This window comes from Puntigrus tetrazona, chromosome 23 (assembly GCF_018831695.1).
Source record: "Puntigrus tetrazona isolate hp1 chromosome 23, ASM1883169v1, whole genome shotgun sequence".
Classification (NCBI taxonomy): Eukaryota; Metazoa; Chordata; class Actinopteri; order Cypriniformes; family Cyprinidae; genus Puntigrus; species Puntigrus tetrazona.
Window position 1 is genome coordinate 16116808 of NC_056721.1, and position 25178 is coordinate 16141985.

The 25178-nt window shown below is 36.5% G+C and overlaps 2 protein-coding genes across 4 annotated transcripts in view; one reads left to right on the plus strand and one right to left on the minus strand.

Moving 5' to 3' along the window:
• Positions 1-1584: 1584 nt before the first annotated feature.
• Positions 1585-9604, minus strand: ankrd33aa (ankyrin repeat domain 33Aa). The gene is made up of 5 exons (XM_043224262.1): positions 8558-9604; positions 5000-5358; positions 4751-4880; positions 4532-4672; positions 1585-3057 (listed from the first exon to the last, which is right to left on the minus strand). The coding sequence occupies exons 2-5, from the start codon at positions 5276-5278 to the stop codon at positions 2243-2245; spliced, it is 1365 nt and encodes a 454-aa protein (XP_043080197.1). The 5' UTR covers positions 5279-5358; positions 8558-9604; the 3' UTR covers positions 1585-2242.
• A 3689-nt stretch (positions 9605-13293) lies between these two features.
• arhgef25a (Rho guanine nucleotide exchange factor (GEF) 25a) overlaps positions 13294-25178 on the plus strand; it is a 58425-nt gene continuing 46540 nt past the window's right edge. The window contains exons 1-3 of one of the 3 annotated variants that reach the window (XM_043225026.1): positions 13294-13815; positions 15967-16105; positions 18680-18712. In XM_043225026.1, coding sequence (XP_043080961.1) covers positions 13720-13815; positions 15967-16105; positions 18680-18712 — 268 coding nt within the window. In that variant the 5' untranslated portion in view covers positions 13294-13719. The remainder of the gene's footprint in view (positions 13816-15966; positions 16106-18679; positions 18713-25178) is intronic. The other 2 variants (XM_043225029.1, XM_043225027.1) reach the window with 2 other exon arrangements.

Genomic DNA, 25178 nt, shown 5'->3' on the forward strand with positions numbered 1-25178 from the left:
AGGATTCAGAAGCCCTATAGAACCAACCAGAAGTAAACTTTTACTTCCATCCAAGATGTAGATTAGTTTTTAGGTTTTTTTTATCACTGTAAAAGATTTAGAGAAAGTTTTATTAGCAATACTGTATATCACTTATGGGTCCTTTGTAGCGAATGGGTGCCGTCAGAATGAGAGTCCAATCAGCTGATATAAACATCACAATAATCTACAAGTAATCCATATGACTCAAATCTATCAGATAACATTTTGTGAATTGAAAAGGCCATTATTTTGAATTTTTTGATCCATTGCTTCTAGCAATATTATTGTGTTATCCATTGAAAAAGTGGCATGATCTGAATAAGGAGAGAAATATGCACCGATCAAATACCAACAAATGAAAACTGTTTAAAACTGATTTTGAGTAAACAAGGGGATGGAGTTTTTAACGGAAGTAAGCATTATTATAGATTCTGCACTGGTATTTTGCCAGAAGTGATGGTTTAAATGTAAAATGTCTGGATGGATTTGTTTCTTATAAATATACAGCTTTTTAACTAGACTAGAGTCAGTTGGATTACTTGTTTTGTGCTGTTTGAACACTCATTCTGGTGGCACCCATTTACTGCAGAGGCGAGAAAGCGATGGAATGCCAAATTTCTTCAAATCTGTTATACCAATAGTAAATTAAAAATGGCATCTCCCTTAAATAAGGTCCATCAGGCCTTCGCGTCGCTGAAATGTTTTCAAATGCAAATCAGCTACTGTTGTTTATTTAAGCATAATCACGATACAGAAAAGCAACAACAGGACATGGAAAAAAAAAACTGCTGTGTCCTCAAAAAGTTTTACCCGGCCTGGTTTACATGGCTTTACCTCACTTCACTTCAAGGCAAAGATCTGATCAGTTACATAAGGTTGGCACAATTAGTGGATTAATTCCAAAGTCCACTTGTCCTCCTTTGTGTTTTGACCTTACTGCTCCAATTATAGTCTTGCCTTGAGCTTAGTGATTGGTTTAAAACTTCCAGTGATATCATAGAATTAAATTATTGCAAAATAACGTGTCACAAATGTGTGTGTTTAAACTTTATTGAATTAGCCTCTCTCTTTTTTTGTTGTGTTTTATCCAACTAGAATATCACAAACAATGTAGAATCAGTCAAAACAAACAATAACACATAGCGTATTGGCTGGTGCAATGTACAGAACAGTTTCCATATTACAGTCTAAAGGATAATCTTACACTCACCAATAATAACAATAATAATAATTCAATGAGTGTTGCATAGATTTTTCTCTTCAAGGGTCATTTTAGTGCCTGCCTTTATAATGTACAAAATACATGCTTTCCCTGAGACAAAAAATGAACAAATACAAACACCCTTTGAATTTTTACATGTAACTGGGAAAAGAGTAAAGATAAATGTCCTAATTGCCTGTATGATAATATATATAATATATATATATATATATATATATATATATATATATATATATATATATATATATATATATATAAAGATATTAAAGTGCAGAATAGCGTAATGCAGACAAATGACACACAAATACATTACCATTTAAAGTTTGGGGTCAGTATGATTTTCTTCCTTTCTTTTTTAAATCCTTTTCTTTTAAGAAACATATACATTTATTCATCAAGGATGCAGTAATTAGTTCAAAAGTAATATTAAAGACCCTTATAACGACTTTTATTTGAAATGAATACTGTTCTTCACTTGCTATTTGTCAAGGAATACAGAAATAAAAGTATTCCACAAAAGTATGAAAAAGCCTAGCTGTTTTCATCAGTGATAATATGAGCTTCTTTTGCGAACCAAATTAGCATATTAGCATGATTTCTAAGGGATCACATTACTGCTTTTAAATTTCTGCTTTTATTGCACTGAATGCATCCATCCGTGGTGATAAGTGACTTTCAAAGACATTAAAACTGATAAACATACTGAACTCAAGCTTCTGACTGTTAGTGTAGCATAAAAAAGTCTTTGGTAAAATAACACACACACACACACACGCACACACACACACACACACACACACACACACACACACACACACACACACACACATACACACATATTCATTGAGGTTATATAAATTAATCAAATTGTCCTGCTTTCTATTCAAATGACAGTGGAAGGAAGATCCATTTCCTTTTTAACTCCTGAAACAGATAGGAAAGGACTAGAATGATGACAGACAAGTCTGAGAACATCATGGCAACCTGTTGGCAGTTTATTCATTTTTTAGCTTTTTTCTTGACTCCTTTATCCATTTTCTCTTGTTCTGCTTTTTCTTTTTTCTTCTCTTTTTTCTTTTCCTCTTTGGCCTCCTTATACTTCCATATCGGTGGCTCTAAATAACCTTTGGTTAGCTTATTCTTTTTCTCCTTCTTGGGTGTTGGCTCTCCCGACTTAGTCACTTTGATTTGGGGAACGCAGCCGGTGGGGAACACGCTGTTGCGGCGGGCCATGCTGCGTGGAACGAACTTGCGGACTCCATTGGAGGCTATGGAAAGCACGCTGCCTCTCCTATCCGAGTCAGAGCAGCAAGAGCCCAGCGACACAGAAGAGGCTGAGGTAGATGCGACAGAGATGGAGCCATTGCTGTGCCTTATCCCGTGTTCCTCAAGCTTTTTTCCAGGGTTCATCTGCATCAGTTCAGGCACGGCCAAGCGTCTCTTTCCAATCTCTGGAGGACTCGACGGACAAAGAGGATGGCATCCGGTGACCACCAAAGGACTGTGGATGCTCGTGGTTATGCGCACCATATGGTCCATGATGCCATTGTCCTGGGGGTCATGTGGAAAACTAAAAGTGAATGTGGACTTCAGGCGATGGGCGACTTTCTGTCCTGCGCTTTTTGTGGATGTGGCCTTGGCCACTAGCTCTTTCAGATCTGGCCACTCTGGGACAAATTTTTCACAGAATTGTTCAGCCTGAGGCCTGCTGTTCAGCCGTCTAAGTCTGTTTAATGTCTCAAAGCGACCTGTCTTCAGAGCCCATTCTCGTATATCCTTCCCCCTAGCAGCATCCACAACATTTATGTCGGCTCCTAGTAAAAGAGAGACACATGAAGACCATATTATATTCATTTTTATATAACTTACATACTAGAAATCCATTCTTTTAGCCAGATATCAGGAAGCATATATTTGTTCGAAAAAAAAGAAGTGTTATATAGCACATTTTTTATAGCATAATACTTAAGAACGAAACTATATTTATGATGTGTATTTTTATCTGCTGATTTGCTGCTAATTACAGTAGCATTATATCCGAAAGAAATAAATGTTCTATTTAAAAATAAATCTTTATTTATTTTACTTTTATAACTCTATTTACAACTAAAGGCAATATGAAGTTGAGCTGAGCTGAATTTGTGTCTATAGTTAGGTATGAAATGCATTAAGCAGTAGTTTAGACCCCGCCAAGTGGTGACTTTGGGTATAACCTTAATATCTGATCTTGAAGGAATTCTTTCTTTCATTTCTTTTTCTTTTCTTTCCTTTTTTTTTTTTTTATTTTTTTAATTAAACCAATTTAATTGATCACCAAATGAGATTAACCAACCCAGGTGTGAAATAAAAATCATTGTTAAGTTTAACATATCTTTGTTTAAGCAGAGCACACACTTGAGTGATTATTATTAGCTGAAGTGACCAGGATTTACTTGTCCTGTGTCATAACAAATGCAATACGATTTAAAACCACTACATTAAAGCAAGTGATAACATCATTATTGTAAGGAATGTTGAATTAATTGTATTAGGGTAAGTGAAAGGCCCTGCTGACATTTTGACTACCTACGCCGTAGGTACAGTAAGTGTGGTGAATTGTCACGTCTAAATAATCACCGGCAAGTGCACACATGGCTAATCCATTACTCGCCGTGGGGGATAAACGATTATCCAAGGGATCAAGAAAGAAAATGTCCTCAGCTTCGTCTTTTAAACCTGCTGGAGCTTTGAGTCGTGTCACCACATCACTGTGCTACCTTATTATAAATATATACATTATATTGCCAAAAGTATCACCCCCATCTAATGAACAGATTTAACTACTTTAGTAGTACCCATGAGCATAAATCCTAATTTTAAAGCATATAATGATATTGTAGGGAATTGTGTCTAGTTTTATAGCAATACAAGACAAGACAAGACCCTTTTCTATTCTTATTACTAAAGTAGTCAAACCTGTTCATTAGAAAGGGTGACTTAACTTTTATATATATATATATATATATATATATATATATATATATATATATATATATATATATATATATATATATATATATATCAAAACATTTTCAGTAGTGGTCTCAAACTTCTGTACTTTTCTGACGTACAACCTGGTACTGGTACTTAGTACTGGTTTTTTGAGGAAGACAGGAACAGCATCCCATGGTTTTAAATATTATGTATTAATTCACTTCATCCAGATTGCTTGAGGGAAGCTGGTAGGATCTCATCTGTCCGACCTGGCCAGGGTGTAAATTAAATATTACAGTCCTTAAATTAACGTACCAGCCATGAGCAGTGAAGCCACGCAGTCATCGCTGCCCTGCATGGCTGCCTTGAGGAGTGCGGTAAAGCCTCGGTTGTCCCGGAGCTCCATGTCCACACCACTGAAGTAATTTAGGATGTAGGTGAGGATGATTACGAAACCTGCAGTTTTTATAGAAGGAATTAGGTCCTTTTACATTATAATTGTTGTTTTTTAAAATGTTTTAATATAGAACTTACCGGCCTGTGCAGCGATCATGAGTGCAGTGTTTCCGTCATTATCCTGATGATTGATATCCAAAAGCGGGCACTGGTTTAGTCCATACACCAGATCAACGAAGCCTTTTGAGACTGCCACCATCAGACCGTTCTATCAGAGAACAAGTAGAGGTTTCGTCAGCATAGAAAATGATGTAAACCATCTCTTCTGCCAAATTTTCTGTAATACGGATGATGCCTTATGAGTAATAAGGTTATCTGATACCCTACCCTGCCATTTATGTCTAGTTCCATGACTTCTTCTCTTGTAACACCTCTCTCTAGAACTCTGCGGAGGGCTGCAGCATTGTTCTTGGCACAGGCTTGGTACAAGGTGTTGGCAGAGCCTCCACTGGCATCTTCCCGCTCATAGTCAGGGAGCACAGAGTCATCTGACAGCACGCTCCCAGAATCTGAATCATTCTCAGAAACTGACAACTCAGAGGCATCCTCATCTGGACCGGAGCCCAGATTTGGATCCTCCTGCACTGTGACTTTAACCTCAGCCATCTGGCCAGCACGAGCCAGGACTCACATGCTCAGCAGGCACTTCATCATCATCTGCGTCCTCGCCGCTCCCTCCCTGGAATCTGCAACGATAAAGATAAAGGGCAAGCTGAAACCACACTTTGATTGTACAACGAAATGTCCCCGGAGTAAATAAAAGCTGATTTTTCTTATATTTTATAAAGTGCCATAGATAAAAAAATAAATAAATTATTAGGTAGCAAATATATTGACAAAATAATATATTTTTAATGTCCAAGATTAGAACAACTTTACAATGTTATTTGTAAAAAGTGAGAAAAAATTTCTAGTCTTATAAATTAAATTCTTTAAGTTTTTTCATTCGCATGAGCAGGTTTTTCAGGGATGTGCAAAGTTTGCACTTAAAGGGTTTTGTAATGACTTTAATCAATACACATACAGTGTTTACTGGGAAACTACTGAACTACCGGCAAAAATGCCGATACATTTATTTACTTACTTAGTAATGTACTTACTTTCTTATATTTAGTGTTTTCAAGGAACAAAAAAATAGCCAACAACATTTTTTTGAAGAAACATTGACATCCATAGAAACTGTCCATTGCACAAAAGGTTCTTTATAGCGGAAGAAGGTTTAGATTTTTAAAATATTCTTCACACCAAGAAAAAGAACGTTTCTTTTCGAAACGATTTTTCGTGTGTACAGTGAAATGTAATTTCACTTTATTTAAATTGTATTTAATTACATTTAAATATAATTAAATGAACATTATTGGCACATGTCAGTCAGAGAGCGGTTTGGGGCTAAACAGGATGAAGAGTCTCACCTGAGGTGAACGTTGTTGTGATTGACAGATGGTAATCTGCACAACTTCACTCAACTATGCTGTAACAGGCTCAATGTCTGTGAAGAGCTTCACTATATTTATATCTGGGATGAAACTATTTATAGGTGGAGAATTACAGGAGAGCATAGTAACTATTATTTATTTTGACTGAAGCCGGAACTTACCAAGCACAGAGTTTAAGCAGCAACAAACATGATGAATGTGAATGAGAAGGAACCTATGAACTTTTGTTCAGGCTTTCAGAAAATATTCAAAGGAATGTAGAAAACAAGGTCAGTAAGTGTATGCCAAACTAAACATACCGCAAAATGAGTAATCATTTCACAAGTCAGGCATAACACATTGATATTCTGACTTTAATTTCTACTAATGTGGGGTTTTTAATGAGAATAATATGCCGAACTGAACACTGGTGCAATTCAGTAAATGGTTTGGAAAGAGCAGATTGTGCTAATGGCTCAGGAGAACAGATACAGTTAGTCAAACTTTAACCTCATGAGTAATGTGTCTGCTTGTGTGTCAGCCAAGGCCTGACACTTGACTAATCAAAGTCATCTAAGACCATTTCCACTTCCCACTTTAAAATGCCTAGGAGTGAGCAATTCTGGAAGGCACTTAAAGAGATAATTCATCCAAAAATGAACACTTGCTGTATTTATTCATCTTCAGGCCATCAAAGATGTAGAGTTTCTATTTTCATTAGAAAATGTCTGGAGATATTTAGCATTACATTGCTTGCTTTCCAACTGATCCTCTGCAGTGAATGGGTGCCGTCAGAAAAAGATCACAATATATATAGTCCGCAAGTTGCCTAATTTACATGACTCCAGTCCATCAGTTAAGGCATGTTTGTAAAAGGCATTTTAACTTTACGCTATCACTTCTGGCCAAAATATCCATGAGGCATAATTACACTTGTTGTAAGAGTCCATAATCCATTGTGGCACTGTGTTTCAGTCAGAAGAAATGGATTAAAGGTTAAAACGTCTTGATGGGTTTGTTTACCACAACCACACAGCTTTTTACTTCACAAGATGATTACTTGTGGATTAAGATGTTTTTGTGAGGTAACTCTCATCCTGACGGCACCCATTCACTACACAGGATCCATCGGTGAGCAGGTGATGTAATGTAATGTAATGTGTAATGATGTAAATCTCTTCAAAACTGTTCTAATAAAGAAACAAACTGACCTACATATCAGCCATTCTGAGAGTATTTTTGGAAAACTTCTCTTTTTGTACTAACTGTTCCTTTATGCTCAATTTGCTCATGTACGTCTTTAATAAAGGTTTTTAATGGTTAATCCCCTTTTTATAGGAAGTTCAGCCACACGCATCATTATTAATAAAAAAAGAGACAATGCTAAATTTTATGTTAAATCTGGCCTGTGCTTAAAAAGAACCATTGTTTGAATTTTTTTTAAAAAGAGCATATTTGCTCTCACAGTGCTTTCCCAGCTATATTTAGCTACTGTTACTGGTAGCATAGTGGCCAGTGCAGACTGACATAGAGGCACTGAGTGTATGTGTGTGTTTGTGTGTGTGTGAGAGAGAGAGACAGAAGGGGGGAACGAGGATGGGAAAACATTCCCCGTTAGTGCCACATAAACAGTCTGTCCTCTGAGAACCACAACACTGTCCCCATGCTGGTTTAGCTTTGCAGACCATAGAATTAAAACAACATTGTAAACACTGTCCCACTGTCAGCCCAAGCACTATACTGCACTACACAATACCAGTCAAGATTTATGCACATATATGTTTAAGAGAAAATATGTTTTTAGACGATGGTTTTTTCGCTTCTGTTAACTGCCCACTCTTAACCAAGTTTTTGTTTTCAGTGGTCCAGTAGTGTGACAATTTGTACAGTGCCATCAAAAATGCATGCACAAAATTTTTATAATAAAATATCACTGCTGTGTAGATTATTATAGCACATGTCATACCACGTTTAAAGGTACTTTGACACATATGCAGCATCTGCACAAAAACATAAAGTTTTAACTTATTTTATGCTTATAAAGCATTATATAATCTGGAGACATCCAGCATCAGGACTGAATAAGTGAACTTTGGGAAGTAGATCCACATAAACATAGCAAATTCACAGTTTCTCCTAAGTCGAAAATGTCTTATTTACTTCCTGTTACTCCGCATGCAAACTTTTCAGCAATGCTCAAGAGACTGGCCAATTAAGAACTGATTTTCAAGCTCATGCTTGATTTATTTTTTTATTACACAATGAGAACACTCAAATTTCCAAGCTATATCTACATCTAGCCTAAATAAATAAACAATTACATAAATTGCTAAAAAATGTTTTGAAGTAGCCAAGTTTTATAGTCAAAATCTTTTCTTTTGTTGCCACACTATACATGCCCTTTCAAAAAACTGATACTTGTATCCCCTCTATATACATCAAACCAATAAACACATCCATTGTATCTCACCATTAAAAGTGCTCAGAAGTGTCCACGTCTCTCTGGGTGATCAGATCATTGCTCCTGCTGTGTCTGTTTAGTCCTCCCAGTATGGATGTTACTGAAGACTGCCTGATCCTGCAGGACAGAGCCGTGTCCCTGCCTGTCCCCTCCTCCCAAACCCTCCGATCGGACACTTAGGCCTCCGATCACTGAAGAATCCTTCCAAATCTTGACACAGGTGCTCTGTTAAGACAGGCATGGCCTCTCATCCTGATTACAGGAGATTTATGGATTAACATTCAGAAATGGCAGCTGCCAGGAGTCTGTGGTTGTAAGGTTGTCAGTGCTTCATTTCTCCAGTCTGAGGTGGCGTGTTTCTCGACTGACTAAAAGGATTTTTGTTATAGAGAGCAACAAATTATTATACAATAAACTGGGGATTTTATTGCAGATGTATGTTACACAGTACAAGCACTAAAGAATTTTACACTCCTAATCGGTAAAACTGTAAACCTTATGTGTGTATTATGAACTTTGCTGTTTATTTTAATCATCCCGCTGCTAATTGATTTACTGGTGAGTTGTACGGTATTGTTTCTTTTACCGTTTCTGCCTGGCAAGTCTTCAAACAACCTATGTGTCCTGAAAAAGCTATGGAGCAGAATATGGTAGAGTTTAGCCAATTAAAACAAGCTTAAGAATATCAGAGAAGCCCAGGTAACACCTTGTGCCATGTACCTTACAGCCAGGAGAAGCTCATCTTGCAGCAGTCACGTGAAAAAAGAAAAAAGGGACTGACACTGAAATTAATCCGATCAAATCTTATATCTTCAATATCATAGTCGTTTTTTGGCCAACCAGTGAATGCCTTTGGAATACAAACATTTCAATAGGTTTGTACTTTTAGGTCAGAGGACAAACTGTTGGGGTTTATAAGGAGTTTACAAGAAAATCATCTTTCAGAAATTATTGATTTGACTGCACAGACAACATTAGATAAGAACAAACTTAATACTATGAGAACTGAACTGGATAGTGGCAGTTTGTCTTTGCTAGAGCTTTCACTATTTCACTATTGAGGACGTTCATTGCAACAGTTATTAAATGGAACTGAATCAACAGGGACTTAATATTCCTTCTTTAAAATAATTCATGTTTACCTGAATCATGACAACTGTCTCCTCTACTGCTTAAATTTAAGTAATAATTATATTTTTAAATAACTGCTATTTTATTTTATTTTTTACCTTTGTTATACTGCTTCAAAATGGTATGTAAAGACTCTAAATTTATGATATATTTAGAACCAACTGAAACAAAACACGAAAGATCCCATATGGTGTAAGTCTTTGAACTTTTTCTGCCCACACAAATACACAAAATGTATGAAATGATTAGTGAGGCTCAACGTGTTTTGAAATTTCCTCATGCCAAGAAATCAGAAGTAGGGCCCTTATGCGTGACATCATAGTAAAACACAAGAACAAACAGAAAAAATACTAGCATGTTAAACTCAGTTAAGTTTATCAAACAAATTGAGCAGACTCATTTGCTGGTTAGCCACAAAATACATTTTGGCTCACGTCATAAGGATCTTGGAATGAAAAATCTGAACAAAACAAACTTGAGAGCCTGGAATGGTGTATTCCAGATGGAAACTAATTTTGACTAAATTTATGGTTTCTCTATTTACAGTAACCCGGTTACAACTGGAACAATCAAACCTTTGTCGTTTCATCCGTTCAAAGTTATATATTCAAGACCACAATGACACCAAAATATCACAAAAATCAGGTCATATGCAAAATATCACCTTAAAATACAGTTAGCCTTTAACATCGACATAAATTTTATTTAACCCTTACTTGTATGATAGCAAGCCTATGTATAACCAGCGTGTGAAGTGTTTGCTCAGTCGAAACCAGCCAAACCTTCAGGAATTTTAGAGCTGGATCACGTCAGGTTGACTGGGTGAGTTGGATTCGGAGAGCATGCGGAGAGGTGATGTGCGGCCACTGTTATTTTCTCAGACTGTTGACCTGAAGCAGAAGAGTTATTGCAGTGCAAAGACTCAGGAAATGAGGCAGAGAAAGAGGAAGCTCAGCTGGCCTTAGAGATCATTCAAGTGGGGCGACTCTCTCCACTAGAGGAGAGAAGTGAAATAGAGCAGAAATCTGATATGCTTTTGTTCAAATGTGTCTGGTAATAAAAATACCACCCGACTTAGATATCGCAGCGTTTACTTCTTTAAAGTGAGCTTTGAAATGTGCGTATTCCTCGTTGTGCCTGCAGAGGGCGGCAAACTGCACGATTACTGCATTTGTTACTAGATAGGGTGTTGTTTATGTAGTGTTCTCAGGGTACTCGGTGTACCATCACAAAATCGACCTCAGCACAATTCAGTGCTTAGTTTAGACATGCTTAATTTAACTGGGCTTTTGTTTATAGTTATTTCTATGCGAAACTTTTTTTTATGAAAACGAACCTCCAAGTCATATTCATGGAAACAGCTTTGATTAATTAGGAACGCGCGTGACTGGTCGTTTGTGAACGCATACTGCAAGAAATTAGTGTTTCAGTGTCAGTCACGGTACAAACTGTTTGCACGCGCGCACACACACACACACACACACACACACACACACACACACACACACACACACACACACACACACACACACACACACACACACACACAGAGTACCCTATGGTAATTCTAATTATGTGCAATTATTGCATAATTATATACAGTACACTGTCGTTATGTTCAAAGTACTGAATGTCCTACTAATGATATGTTGTTATAAACCTTTTTTTAAGATTGTTTGGTGTAGAAAGAGACCACTAGCTAGTCAGATTTGGTCATTTTAGCTCTCTTTATTAGTACCATATGATGCATTTAGGTGTGCGTGTACATGTATGAGGTGAGTGATTGCAGGATGACGGGCTACTGAGCACTAAGTTTAGTCACAAAAGCAGTGCTAAAGACAGCCATGTGCAGAGTTATTATTAGACTCTTGGCAGTGTTTCCACAGCCCATCTTTACACGGTTTGGCTCCAGCTTGGAGGGGCTCAGGCGGATCACGTTCCGCTTTTTCAACCTCCTCTTTTTTTCACAAATCTGTGTCCGTGATCATACACCATCACAGAAGAATCTGTCTAGATGAAAATCCGACCCAAATTTGTGTGCGGTTTGGGTTGTAATATGAGAGAGAGAGAGAGAGAGAGAGAGAGAGAGAGAGAGAGAGAGAGAGAGAATAGACTAACATTTGTAATTGTATAAACGTGTGTCTTGACTCCAAGCCAGGTGAAGAAGGAATGTGTATGTCTACTCTGCTCAGAAAAGCACACATATATAATGTGGGCCACCCAAGTATGTGTATCATGACACGGTCATTCATTTAACCTGGAAAATATCAAGACTAAAATAAGCAAGGGACTCGAACAGTAAACAAAAGATCTAGCAAATAGCCTTTTTTATGTTGGGTTAATTGGAAGAATGATTTCTAGCACAACACATGAGCTACTCTATGGGGAAAAAAGTTCGTTTGTTTCTCTCTCTTTTTTTTTTAATATATATATTTAGTTTTTAAATAGTAGTATTTCAGGGCTGCCACAGTATATCTAAAGATGTTAAAAGCCGTGGCTATTGAAAATTGTCACTTCTAACAAAGTGGATTTGAAAGGGCTTTAAATTTTATACTGTGTATCCAAAATTCATTTGAATAAATTAATTTAAATGTATTTTAGTTTAGTTTTCCCCTTTAAGTTTAATTGCTTTTAACATTTTGTTGTTTGTTTTTTATGCTGCTTGCTTCATTTTATTTTATGTTTTCAGTTTAGCTTTTGTTAACAGTATTGTTTTTTTTTAAAATGTGCCTTTAATAATATTAATGACAATTACATTTACAATTAATCATTTAGCAGATGCTTTTATCCAAAGTCACTTGGAGTATGATTTTTTTTAAGAAGTCTCATAAACACTGCATTTACTTAATACAAATAATATTTAAAAAAAGCAATATCATTGTTTTTATTTTATGATAAACTGTTTACTATTTTAATATATTACAAAATGTAATTTATTGTTTAGGCTCATTTATCCACAGAAATCATTCTAATATGCTTATTTTTATCAGCACATCAGTTATTTTAATTTAATTATCAGAATATATTATTTATTGTATCAAAGTCTTTACTGTCCCATTAAAACAATTAACTGCATATTTGCTGAATAAAAATATTAATTTCTAAACTGATTAGGAAAAAAAGTTGAGAAATTAGACTCATGTTTAGAAATTTATGGCAGCCTCCTCCTCCTCAAGCTTTTGTTGTAAGTTTTAAAGTGGGCAGCCATTATGAATTATATCTGACAGCTTCTGTGTCAGTGCCCTGAGCCCAGCACAGCTGCCTTATTTGGGTTATTTGCTGCTTTTTATGCTTGCACCATGCCAAAAGCCATGTGTCATCCATTCAGCCTGGATAGGAAACAAGAAGAGAGAATGATGGTGAAAGTACACGAAGAAAAGGAGGAGGACGAAAAAGTAGGAGATAGAGGAGGAGGACAGAAACTTGAGGATTGTTCTAAGAATCAGTGTGGTGTTGTGCAAGGGAGGCACAATGGAAGATGAAATTGATGTAGAGAGGTTGGAGAGGAGTCGGCTGAAGGGGTGGTAGATGAACGCAGCCAATGACAATCCAGTAAGGCTGACTCACGAGTGGTTAGATGTTCTGTTCACAAAAGGTCCCAAAAGCCAAGGAACTTGCAAAAACAAGTTACTTTTCTCAAAGGAAAGGAAAGGAAAAGAGAAAGAACAGAAAGCTATCTTGATGGTTTACTGTGGTGTGGTTAACCCTCTCTCAGGAACAACCCCCGGTTTTAGGGGGAGGGGGGAGAGAGGCCTGACTGAGACCCACAGCAAGACCTTCCCACCTGTGTGAAGGACAGGAGTCAGAGAAGACGCTTTAGTTTGGGCAGCAGGATCCTCTCGTCCGCTTTAAACTAAACAAAAACAGACCAGCCTTCTCCATAATTCATTATTTATGTGCAAGAGCGTTCCAGAGGATCATAGAAAATTGGAGCTGGGCTGCGAATCAAAGCTCTGGCACGACAAACCATAAGAAACGGGAATTTGAAAGAGGGAGGAAATAGCGACAAGAAGATTCACATAGACAGAGGCTGCTGGAATATGAAGTCTCTACCAAAGAACCAGGGACGAACCGACCAGATTTTGGGCGCTATGGCGGATATGCTGACATCTCTGGCGATACCCAATCAGAAGTGGGTGAGTGACTTCTGTGGCCTTTCACATTTGTGCTTAGTTGCTGAACAATGTTAATGCAACACACATGTGACTATTGCACAATAATATCTGTCCTAATTTTGCATTTTGTGATTTGAGAGGCTTTAGGTTTTATTTTAAGTAGCATTTGCTTTCATATAAGTAAGCAAGATTTAAATAATGAACGGCAGCTGGTTTTTCGTGTTTGGAGAACAACTGTCATGCTTTTTTAATTTACTGTAACTTAGCATCGTCGTAATCATAATTCACTGAGCAGTTCCTGTTGTTTTTTTCAGAGATGATTAAGATTAACAGCCAGTGAAATCAGAAAAAGATGCATGAAGGATAAGCTTATTGTCAGTCATCCAGTCTAACTGGCTTGAGTTCTGTAATTAACGTGTGCCTATTTATAAAAGGAACTATTTGGAGTCCCGCTCCAGATTGTGTAAATTTGAGGAAAAGAAATGACAGATGAACTTGAAATTTGAAATGTGCGTTTCCTCTGTACTTGTGTACAGCTTCAGAAAAACAGTTGATAGAAGGATTAAATGACCCTTTGTTTGTGAACATCCATGTTTAAAATCATGTCATAACAATGGCATCTATCAAACGAGGAATACATCACTGATAGGAAAAGAATTGAGGGATAAACAATGAAGTCAGTCAGAGAGTGACAGAAGCATTTCAGAGGAAAGCTATGCAAGAATGCTGTGACGGGTTGCAGTGACACACCAAAGACACTCTCATGGGTGTTTAGGAGGAATTTAGAGCACTTACAGGCACAGGAAACTACTGCTGATTAAGACATCTCCTCTTAAACAAACACTTGCATGCCATCTTCTCAAAATAGCTGTCAAGCTGTAGGTTTTGGCCGTTTACTGTTCTTTAAGACAGTATTTTTTTTCTGAATCATGTAATTTTTTTTTTAAAACCACTCTGATGAACCTGTCGCTCAGACTGTAAGACATCATAAGAAAAAAATAGAATATAATTTTACCCGTTAACTAAAATCTATTAACACTACACACACACACACACACACACACACACACACACACACACATACACACAGTGTATATATATATATATATATATATATATATATATATATATATATATATATATATATATATATATATATATATAAGTATATATACACACACACACAGTTCAAATACCACTCTTTAGCATTTTTAGTTCCATTGCCCTTGCCAAAATAAAGTCTGAGGAGAAAAACATTTGTGTGAGGAATGTTAAGACTAGATGGTAGGAAACCTTCTGCTAAGAACATAAAAGTAAATGTGACATACATAAAAAAATGTCCTAGTTCACTATTAGTCTATTGGATAAAGAATTCCCAAAGTATTATCATGAAAATATTATCCTGCAGTTAAAGTCAACCTTTTGATCTCTTAAATATTTTCTCTTAAATCTTTATTGGCAGTCTACAGAATTTGATATGTCTCAACCAAGGCAGGGCAAAGAGAAAAGCACTAAAACATAAATTTATAATGAATTAAAGGGCAGACACATTCAAACCATTTAAACATCTGGGGTCAGTAAGAAAGTAATATTTATAACCAGCAAAGGATGCATTCAATTAATCAAAAATGACACCAAATCAGCACATTAGAATGATTTAGAAGAATTATGTGACACAGAAGACTGAAGTAAAGACTGCTGAAATTTTTTGCAAAGGAATAAATTACTTTTCAAAATATATTACAGTTTAATATAAATAAAAATATAGATAAACACAATTTATCCATTGTGTTTATTCAAATATTAAATAAAAAAATCTAATAATTAAATAATTAAATAAATATGACCCTGGCTGTGAATACTCAGCTCAGTCATTCTTTTCTTTTCTAAAATCAAAAGGTAAAGTCTATTATGAGAAAATGTAACCTTGATACATTTAATCCTGACTGAGTAATGCCATGTCAAACATTAAAATCATAGTTTAATTAATTGGAAATGAAACTTTGATGCTTATCTCATAATTAGCTTTTGATACTGGATTTCACAGGGTTACAAATATCATAAAACAAATGTAATTTCAAATCTTCCATCATGAAAGTTTTTGAAAGCTGTTTTTACAGCTGAAAAGGCACATTTTAAGTATAATTTGTGACTGTCCATCTTTGGTCATAGAACTCGGAGGGTATTGAGCACCTGAGTGTGACACAGGAACAGAAAACAGGAAAACAACGCCCATGGGACACAGAGGGACTGAATTGGGATGATATGTCTCGGGACAGCCTGGAAAGAGTACGAAGAAGAGACAGAGCAAGTAAGACACAACAGCCATATTTGGTCAAATGTTGCTTGACTTGACTATTAGCAGGTTAAACATCCACAACAAGAGTTGTCAGTGATCAACTCCAATGTGATGGATGTGGAACACATGTAAAAAACAAAACCAAAAAAATAAAACATGGAGTTTGAAGAATGACTTGGTGCAGTCTTGACCTTCAGTAACGAAGGAGTGTATGTCAGTGTTGATGTTGATGTAAGGCCATGTTCCTGTTTAAAGCAGCTATCATTTCTGTTTGAACTACGCCTCAATTCTGCAACATGTGATATCAGGAGTTGTTTTGATCTGCACAATATGCTTAATGACAGAGTGATATCCTTATTATGGGCTGAAAAAGATTTCTTTCTGCTACACTCAACCCGCAGTACAAACAAACATTCTGGCCTACAGTATTTAGGGTTTGCCAAATATTTACAAGTGCAGTTAACACTATCAGCATGTTTTGGGTGCTCACATGGAATTATAATGGTTTCAGCATGAGCTGAAAATAGCTTCACCTAAGATTTAAAGGCCATAGTTTGCTTTCCCTGAAAAGGGTAACCACTGTGGCTTTATTAAAACATTCATCTGTTTGTTTGTTTGACCATTCCATTAGCAGTATATTAGCATCAGTGGCTAAACCTATAGCATAGGGGTGGGACTGGGCTACCTGTTTGGTTGTTTCTTTTTCACGTCTAACAACAAGTTTTACCTTATTAAAGTAGGTAAACCATACGTACATACTTCACATAGTTTAACTGTGCATTTTACATTTTCTTATAACCAGACTTTAACAACAACACCAGTAGGTGGTGACAAGTAACTGTGTATTATGAGTGACTCACTGAATCATTCAAACGATTCTTCAAACAAACTGATTTCATTTAGAAACGAAACAACTGTCATGAGGGAGTCATTGAATCGTTCGTTCAACATATTCATTCGAACACACCGCTACATTCAGCAAATAAACGCCAGGAATGTGTTTTGCTTGAAGATGTGCAACAATCGATCCTTGTTTTGCTTCGTTCAATACTCTTGTTATTCAGACATGTAAGTTACACATAGATTGTTTTGTTTAAATATGTTGACTGGTGTGGTGAATGTGAGCACGGTCTGCTCGTGTGATATATTTGTTTACAGCTGGATGCAATTACAGCACAAAAATGCCACTTTTTTGTATTTATTATTATTTTAATTGCAGTCCAACAATGAAGTATGAAAGGGTAAATAAGGCTAATGATGTATTTTGGCTGTGAGTGAGTTTGTGTTGGGTGTAGATAGTTCAGGTAACAGCTGTTATCAGATCGGCTCTGTCACAGGTCTAAGCAGGTGGTTAATGAACCACGCCCTGTAACTACTGCCTGAACTGATAATCAAACTTATTTAATCAAGCTGTAGAGAGGAAACAGTCTTCGCTAATCTTCCATGACGAAAACTGGATGAAAAAGCTGCTCTGAACAGCTTCCAGATGGGAGACCGTAACTGCCTTGCCTTTGACCAATGTCAGGAAAATGCACTAGTTGTTTTAGCTATTATCATTTGGAATTAAACGCATTAAATTGAGTTCTTCGCCACAAAAAAAGAGCTTCGTAATGAAAACCCGAGGTCTTTGACATGTCGTGTATAGGAAAGCAAGGAGCCCTAGGATGTTTGTTGCAAATGAGACTGCTTAGAAGAATTGAAGTGTCAAAGCTGTAGCTTCTAAATATTAGTTTAAGACATACCACGTGTAAGCACCGGTGCCCATTTAATCAGGGTTGCTTTCTTATGCAAGTTTGCTCATTTTGTTTACTTCAGTGCCTTGAATGAGAACAAAAATTCCAAAGCAAAATTCAAAAGCGATGACAAAAATTACTGCTTCTCAATAGGACAGTTGACCCCAAAATGAAAACTCTTTTGCATGTTTTTTAGTCACCACTATGTCATTGTAAACCTTTATAACAGTCTTTGAGCACAAGAGAAGTTCTGAAGAGCACACTGAATGAGGACTATAGCTTTCAAGCTTCAAAAAAGGATATAAAAGCACCATTATGTGTCACAAGTAATCCATAATGTGCTTCTGCAGCTGTACAGTAGTTGCAGAACACACTATTCACTGACAATGTTGTCTTCCAGTGAACCGTTCACTATGCTGTATCTCTATCACTTGACCAAAATGAATTAAGTAACCAGAGCTGTGTTTCCCAAAAGCATCATATACCTAAGTAGATCATAGAAAGCAATTCGCACTAATGGTCTCTATGATCTACTTATGATAACAATCCAGATCAGTCCAGTCCAATTGAATCAGTGAGTCATTCAGACTGGTTTTGCTCTCTGATTAATTCACAAGATTCAAATCAAAAGTATTATTTGTTTAAATATTTTTCTCTCACAAACATACCAAAGAAAAAAAGATATGAAAATTGCCTGGAAATGAATTCACCTTCTGCCATCCATAATTACATATATACCTTCACACATGTTTCTCATTCATATATATTCATTAAAGGCTTCAGAACATTCAATTGAATCCTCTTGAAAATAGCAAATGGAAAATGTTAATTTGTCTCCTTTTGTATTTCACAGAAGAAATTCTAGTAGATTTGGAACGGCATGAAGGTGAGTTAACAATGACACAGTTTTTTATTTTTCGGTCAACTGTTGCTTTAATAGCAGTCTGTTTAACCAAATAAGTTCTCAGAAGAGCTTTAGTCATTCTGTAACATGTTGTCTCTTCAAGTTAATACTCTTCAGTTCCCCATCAATAAGATCTGAAGGGCTCAAAGTGAAATTTCCATTCCTTGCTTTGTCTATGGCTAAAGAGGCCCCTGCAGTACTAGAAGAGCTGGAGGTACAGGAGATCACCCATCTGTTAAAGATTAGAAACAAGATGCCGTTTAGCAGCTTCAGTGGAATCACGGGACAGTGCCAGCATTCACTAAATCACATACAGACGTGTAGCTTGCACACATTCACCCATTTTTTTTTCTTCCTTACCAAAAGCTTATGTCCGGCAGTCCATTCAGGACATTTCATTGGATAGAAGCCCTCAAGTCTTCACTAAATCTTCAAGCTTCACTTTTCACTCTAAGAGTCTTTAAGCACGTCATGTAGCTCTTTTATAACAGAGTTGACTGTGGATGATGACACAAATGTTAAAAGCGATATGGATGCCCTTAGATTATTTTCTTTTGTGTGATTGAATGCTGGAAATCTGTAACAAAAGGAAGCAGTAAGGGCAAGATGATTGGCTCATACATGTTTCCTGGGCCTATGACCTCAGGTAGTGGGATTGACATAATCAGATCCCAGATATATTTGCTTAAAATCTTTCATGTGGAGAAATATATTGCAGGGCACTGAGAATTATTTGTTGTTTGTAATTTTTGCATTTTTTTTTTTAGTGGTTCATGCGAATTTATGGCTGAGTCTCATAACTTGTGCAGTATTTTTTGTTCATAATTATTTTATTCATTTTCTTCATTCATTATTTAGTTACAGCAAAGCTGTGTGGCTCTGACATGTTTTGCTGATGTATCTTTCTCTTGCATTCAGAAAATAGTCATGCTTTCATCACTGCAGCAGAAGATGCCTGCTGTGCAAACAAAGATTTTTTTGGGTGCTGATTTGACATAAAACATTATGTAACAGCGTATCTCAAAAGTCCTCTATATATGGTTTGTTCTGCAAGAAATGTTCATCCATTCATAAGTTGGCCCATTATAAAGACCCCCTTTCCACATATTCTTTAGACTAAAAAAAACAACAACACACAGCTGGGGGAATGTGGAGTCAGAATTCCCAAGAGACCCATAGGCTAAGCAAGTTCCAACCTTAAAAGGTCCTTTGTTACCACAGCTTTGGAGCTGCACTGCCACACTGGGGAAAATTGGTGGTGGTTGCCTCAGGCTTTCCCAGTGTGTGTGTGTGTGTGTGTTTTCACGTCTATATGTTTTATTGAGCACATTTAAAGCATGTCAAACCTTTATTAGAACATAAACATTGACATTTATTGCTACAGTGTGTGCCTGTTATCCAACCTAACTTCCAGACTTCTGAACTGAAGTAGCAACATCCTTTAAATTTATGAGAAAGGATTTGCCACACCCCACAGAAAATTAAGTGGAAATGACAGGATTAGACATTTCGGGAGATACATTGATAAACTGCTGGCCTCTAGGCCAGAAGCCAAACCTTCACACCATCACCATCAGCCATCATCCTCTCAATCAGCTCCTAGAACAGTTTAAGCTTGTGTCAGGAACATTGTAAAGCTGTAGGGCTGTTTGTATATTTCTTGGTGTTGTGTTTATCCACTGGATGTTGATATATGGTTACTGTTGGGTGAAATGTATTACGTTGTTGAAAGATCTATGGTTTAGGATGGGGTTTGGGAATCAGATGGGTCATGTGGTGGACGTTGGTCTGTTTTGTTTTGCCTCTTTGGTGCTAACTGTTGCTTTGTTGGTCGTTAATCAGAGCAGAGGTTGCTACACCTTCTCCCAAATGCATAAGCCAAGTCCTCAAGATGAACAGCGCTCTGGGGAGATAGTCTTTGATCTGAAGATGCGAAAAGGATAGACTGACATTGAGTCATTGTCCTTTTGGCTACAGGGTTTGAGAGAACAACATTCATGCAGACAGAGACAGTGGTCTGCGGAGATCAGATCTAATGATCTGCTTCTTTATGTATCAGGGAACAAAACTGGTCCACAGATGGCCTTTCCACACTGTAATGTTTTATGAACAGAAATCCCAGGATGAGATAAAGGACCGAAAGGAAATGCATGCTGTTCTAGTCATTGGAATAAGATGTAAGAGGAGACTTTATATGGAAATGGTAGCAGAGTTTGAAGTCTGTGTGTACTGTAATTTAAAACAGATATGCCTTACGTAACCTCTGCCTTAATTTGTGGTTGAATGGACTGTTGCATGTCTAGATGGTAAGAAGGATTGTGTTTACGTTGGATAAACCTATATGTTTAAATATCTCATCACTAATCTTTGAAAATCCTGAAAATCCTCCTCAGGACATCTTAGCAGCTAGATTTATAGGATCTGGTGAGGAGTATTCAGCTGAGGTGCATCTATTTAAGTACAGTATACAAATATGGGGAGTTATGGTGAGAGGGATTGTGGGATATTTTTCCCATCATTCTGTACAGTACAGTTGACAGTATGTATGTATATCTATGAAGGACATGTTTAAATGTGAATTTGTGTCTCCTTTTCAGTCCATTTCATTCACCACATCCCACATGATGTTGAATTGGAATAACAAGACATTGAATTTGTTGAATTAAGCTGTATTGTTGGCTCCATTTTAGATAAGAACATTTTGGGGCTGCTAAGATTTTTTTAAAAGATATTTCTTAAGCCCATTAAGGCTGCATTTATGCGATCAACAATATAATAAAAAAGGTAATATTGTGAAACATTATTACAATTAGAAATTTGCACACATTTTCCAATAATTTAAGATTATTTTATAAATAGTTTGTTCAAAAGAACAGCATTTATTTGAAATAGAATCTATTGTAAAATTACATAATGTATCCTTGCTGAATAAAAAATATTTATATAAAAATGTTCTTACTAGAAAACTTTATTTTGTGTAAAATTTAATTACATTTATTTATTAATTGAGTAATGGTTAAAGTAATATATATGACAATTTATACAAACAGTAATTTATAATTCAAAGGTTTATTATTAGTATTATCTAATGTTTCTGAAAATACCTTCAATGGAATGATATGATGTATGATATTGTGTTTATGGGTAATAATACTGAAAGTGAACTTAAAAACACTTGAATATATGAATAACAGTTATACGAATGAATTTCTGAATATCATTACTTTTAAATTCCACTTTGTATTACAATCTTACAATCTCAGTTGCAAACTAATTTGAAATTGAAATTCTCAATTCAGTTCTAAATGGTGCATATCCCTTGTATCTGAATACGTGATTGAGTGTGCGTGCACATTTTTGTATATATTTTTGTGAGAGTCCTGGCCAATCTCTTGGCTTGGGTTGGGAGACAGACCAGCAAACAAAGTGCAGAGCATACAACACCAGCTCACTGCAGCCAGCCGGCTTTCTGCCAGCTGTCTCTCTGTTCTCCCACACTGCTGCCTATTCATGCAGGCCTTAATTGGAGCTCCTGCTTTTAGAAAGAGAAAGAATGAGAATTCGAGAGGTCTAAACGTCCCAATAAAAACACAGTATGGCGAAAGCACTGCACAGTATGCTTTAGAATGGCTTGGAGAAGGGGGATGAGAAGTCACTTTACTTAATTTTCATCTGGTTAGTTCATGTAAATTAACCTGGGACATCCGTATTGGTTATTGCATAATTGCATATATAAGCTTGCTGACCTTGAACCCTGTACTACTAACATTTTCACTGTTGCTGTCACTGTCAAAGCTGTTAGACCTTGAACCATTGTTGGTGTAATTAGCATGCAGGGAGCAACGCCAGAATCCATCATCATCATCAGTATATGCAAAAACAAGTTGAAGGGGAGTGGGCAAGCAGAGCCAACACTACTTTAAGCTATTTGTCAATCCATTTTTCATTTCATGCACTTAAATGTGAGTGAACATTGATAAACGCAGTCTTGGACAAAACTATTTTTGAGCCTCCCATCGTAATTTGCGTGAGTTTGAAGTAGGACTATTTGTTTTGCTGATGAATTATTGATGGGAGAAATGTTGTAGAATGAAATGAGTGGTTTTGTATTGTATATAGTTTCATGTTTGAATACAGTATGTATGAGGATGAGTGTGGATGAGTTTGTGTGTGTTTGAATAAAGTGTGTACGTGGGGGGGCAGACTCATAAACTGAGGCAATGAAGTGGGGAGAATGAGTAAATAAATAGAAACCAGAAAGGATTAGGGAAGAACAGAGGAAAGAGAAGTTAAAAAAAGATGTGTATGGGTTTTAATGCACTGTTTATCTCACAGTCTTTCTTTGGTTCTTTTACCCTGTTGCCATGGAATTCTAAGATGTATCTGTGCTGATGGATAACAGTATTCAAATGCCAAACATTATTTATTACACCCCTGAAATTGTGTTGTATGCTTGAATAGGAAAGTGCCTTTCAGATTCTTCATTCAGATTCTTGTAAGTTTTAACAAAATAATAATCTATTTAAGACAGGTTTTACAGTTTGTCTATTTAAGACACTTTCTGTAACCTGTAATACTTCAGGATATTTAATATGTAATATTTCAGGATTCTTTGATGAATAAAAAAAGAGCATGTATTTAAAATGTACATCTTTTCTAGTAATATACACTACCGTTCTAAAGGTTGGGGACAGTACATTTTTATTATTGTTTTTTTTTTAAAGCAATTAAAACTTTATTCAGCAAGGATGTGTTTTCATGAAATATAATTAGTAGAATAATTAAGATATGTTAACAAAACAATTATTACGTTTTGCTGCAAATGCATAATATACAGTATAAAAGTGCAGTGAATTTAACTTTTAATTTATACTTTTATCAGATCTGTGTCCACAAATCACAGAGAAGATTCTTTAGAGGGGTAAAGACTCACCCAGGCATATAGTATACACTCCCTCTACTGATCAGAGATGTTAATGCAATCCATACTGACAGCATAAACTTTTAGTGTGAGCCTTGTTTTACATCACAAGATCACATGGTTGAGATATAAATTAGATTTTTTTTCTTTTTACAAATTAAATACACAGCAAATGTTAATATGGTGATTACATTGTCCCCTTTGTCAGTTTAGGCAGTTGCTGTACACTGTGTTGGTTTTGAGGGAGGTATCTGCCTCTAAAATGATTCACTTGCGTGCCTTTTAAAGAAACAGCATGCTGTATCTCATCTGGAAGAGCAAACACAACAAACTCTCAGAACAGCTTAACCAAATTTGCACTCCTGTCATGCCTAATTTCCTGAAGTATTGCAAAGAGAGAAAGCAAACTGGTTAGTGAGGAAGAGAGAAAACCTAACTCGTGATCGTATACAAACATCTCCATGCAAGCTATGTTTATTGTCCCAGCCATGCAGCTCCCGTTCTCTTGCTTTGGTAAGCATCGAAGTGAGAAGGAACAAAAACCGGAAAGGACCGCTTGTTTGATATGTGGCATGCTTTTAAAATGCTTTTTCAATTTCAATTTAATTTGTATTCCTTTTAGCCAAATCAAAATACAGTTTGTTCTGTTTGTAGTTGGATTATAGATTATAAGAGAGAAAATGCAGCTTTGTTATTGCGAGTAAAATCCTGTGCCATTCACGTCACTGGCAGACAACAGCGTGATGTGTTGCGGTTTACAACACTGCAACCTGGTGGAGGTGTTATGGGGCTGACAGCAATTTTGTGGTAACAAAGTAACGTCATCGGTTTGCAATGAGAGTTGGCGTTTTGAGGTGACGGGAATGACAGTGATGGGCAAACAGTTGTTTACGTGCAGGTTTTTAATGGAGCCACAGCAGGTTTTGAATAGAAGAGTTTCCATCCGTCTGTCCAAATATGATATTATGTGTTAACAAATACTGAAGGATTAATAATGTATGTCACACGTCATCTCTGTCTTTCAAAGCAAGCACACAATGCTGAGGCCAATGTTAGTCTGATTAATATGTAAAATGCTGAACAAAGCCTATCTACTGTCACATTGTCTGATAATCTGGCTTAGAACTGGAAGGACTGTTGACGTCTGACTAAAGTTGCCAAAAAATGAGTGAAACCAAAATGATGAATTGCATGGGAATGTATTTACTGACTTCCATGCAATATATTTTGTGCCTGTAATGACAGATTCAACTGTAAATTATTTTATATGCAAAACAGGTGGTTTGACTTTGATGCATTGTGCGGTCATCTCAGTCCTGATGTTTTATCTTCCTGGTGGGGGAAATGTTTGTTGGGTTCTTTAGTGAATTCTCCATTCTTATTGGCTGTATCGCACTTATACAGAGCCTCTCTGCTTTTCTGCAATATACACCGGGTAATTGGGCTCTGGAGAGAAACTAATTCCATCAACACACACACACAAACTCAGCAAAATCCCCAGCTGCTCATGTACTCTAGAAGAGGCCT

Excerpts from the sequence above, each read along its gene's own strand:
- ankrd33aa (XM_043224262.1), bottom strand. The coding sequence starts at position 5,278 with ATGGCTGAGGTTAAAGTCACAGTGCAGGAGGATCCAAATCTGGGCTCC. Across the intron at positions 4,881-4,999 it reads AACTAGACATAAATGGCAGG|AACGGTCTGATGGTGGCAGT; the intron begins GTAGGGTATCAG and ends GTTCTCTGATAG. Across the intron at positions 4,673-4,750 it reads CATGATCGCTGCACAGGCCG|GTTTCGTAATCATCCTCACC; the intron begins GTAAGTTCTATA and ends TAAAAACTGCAG.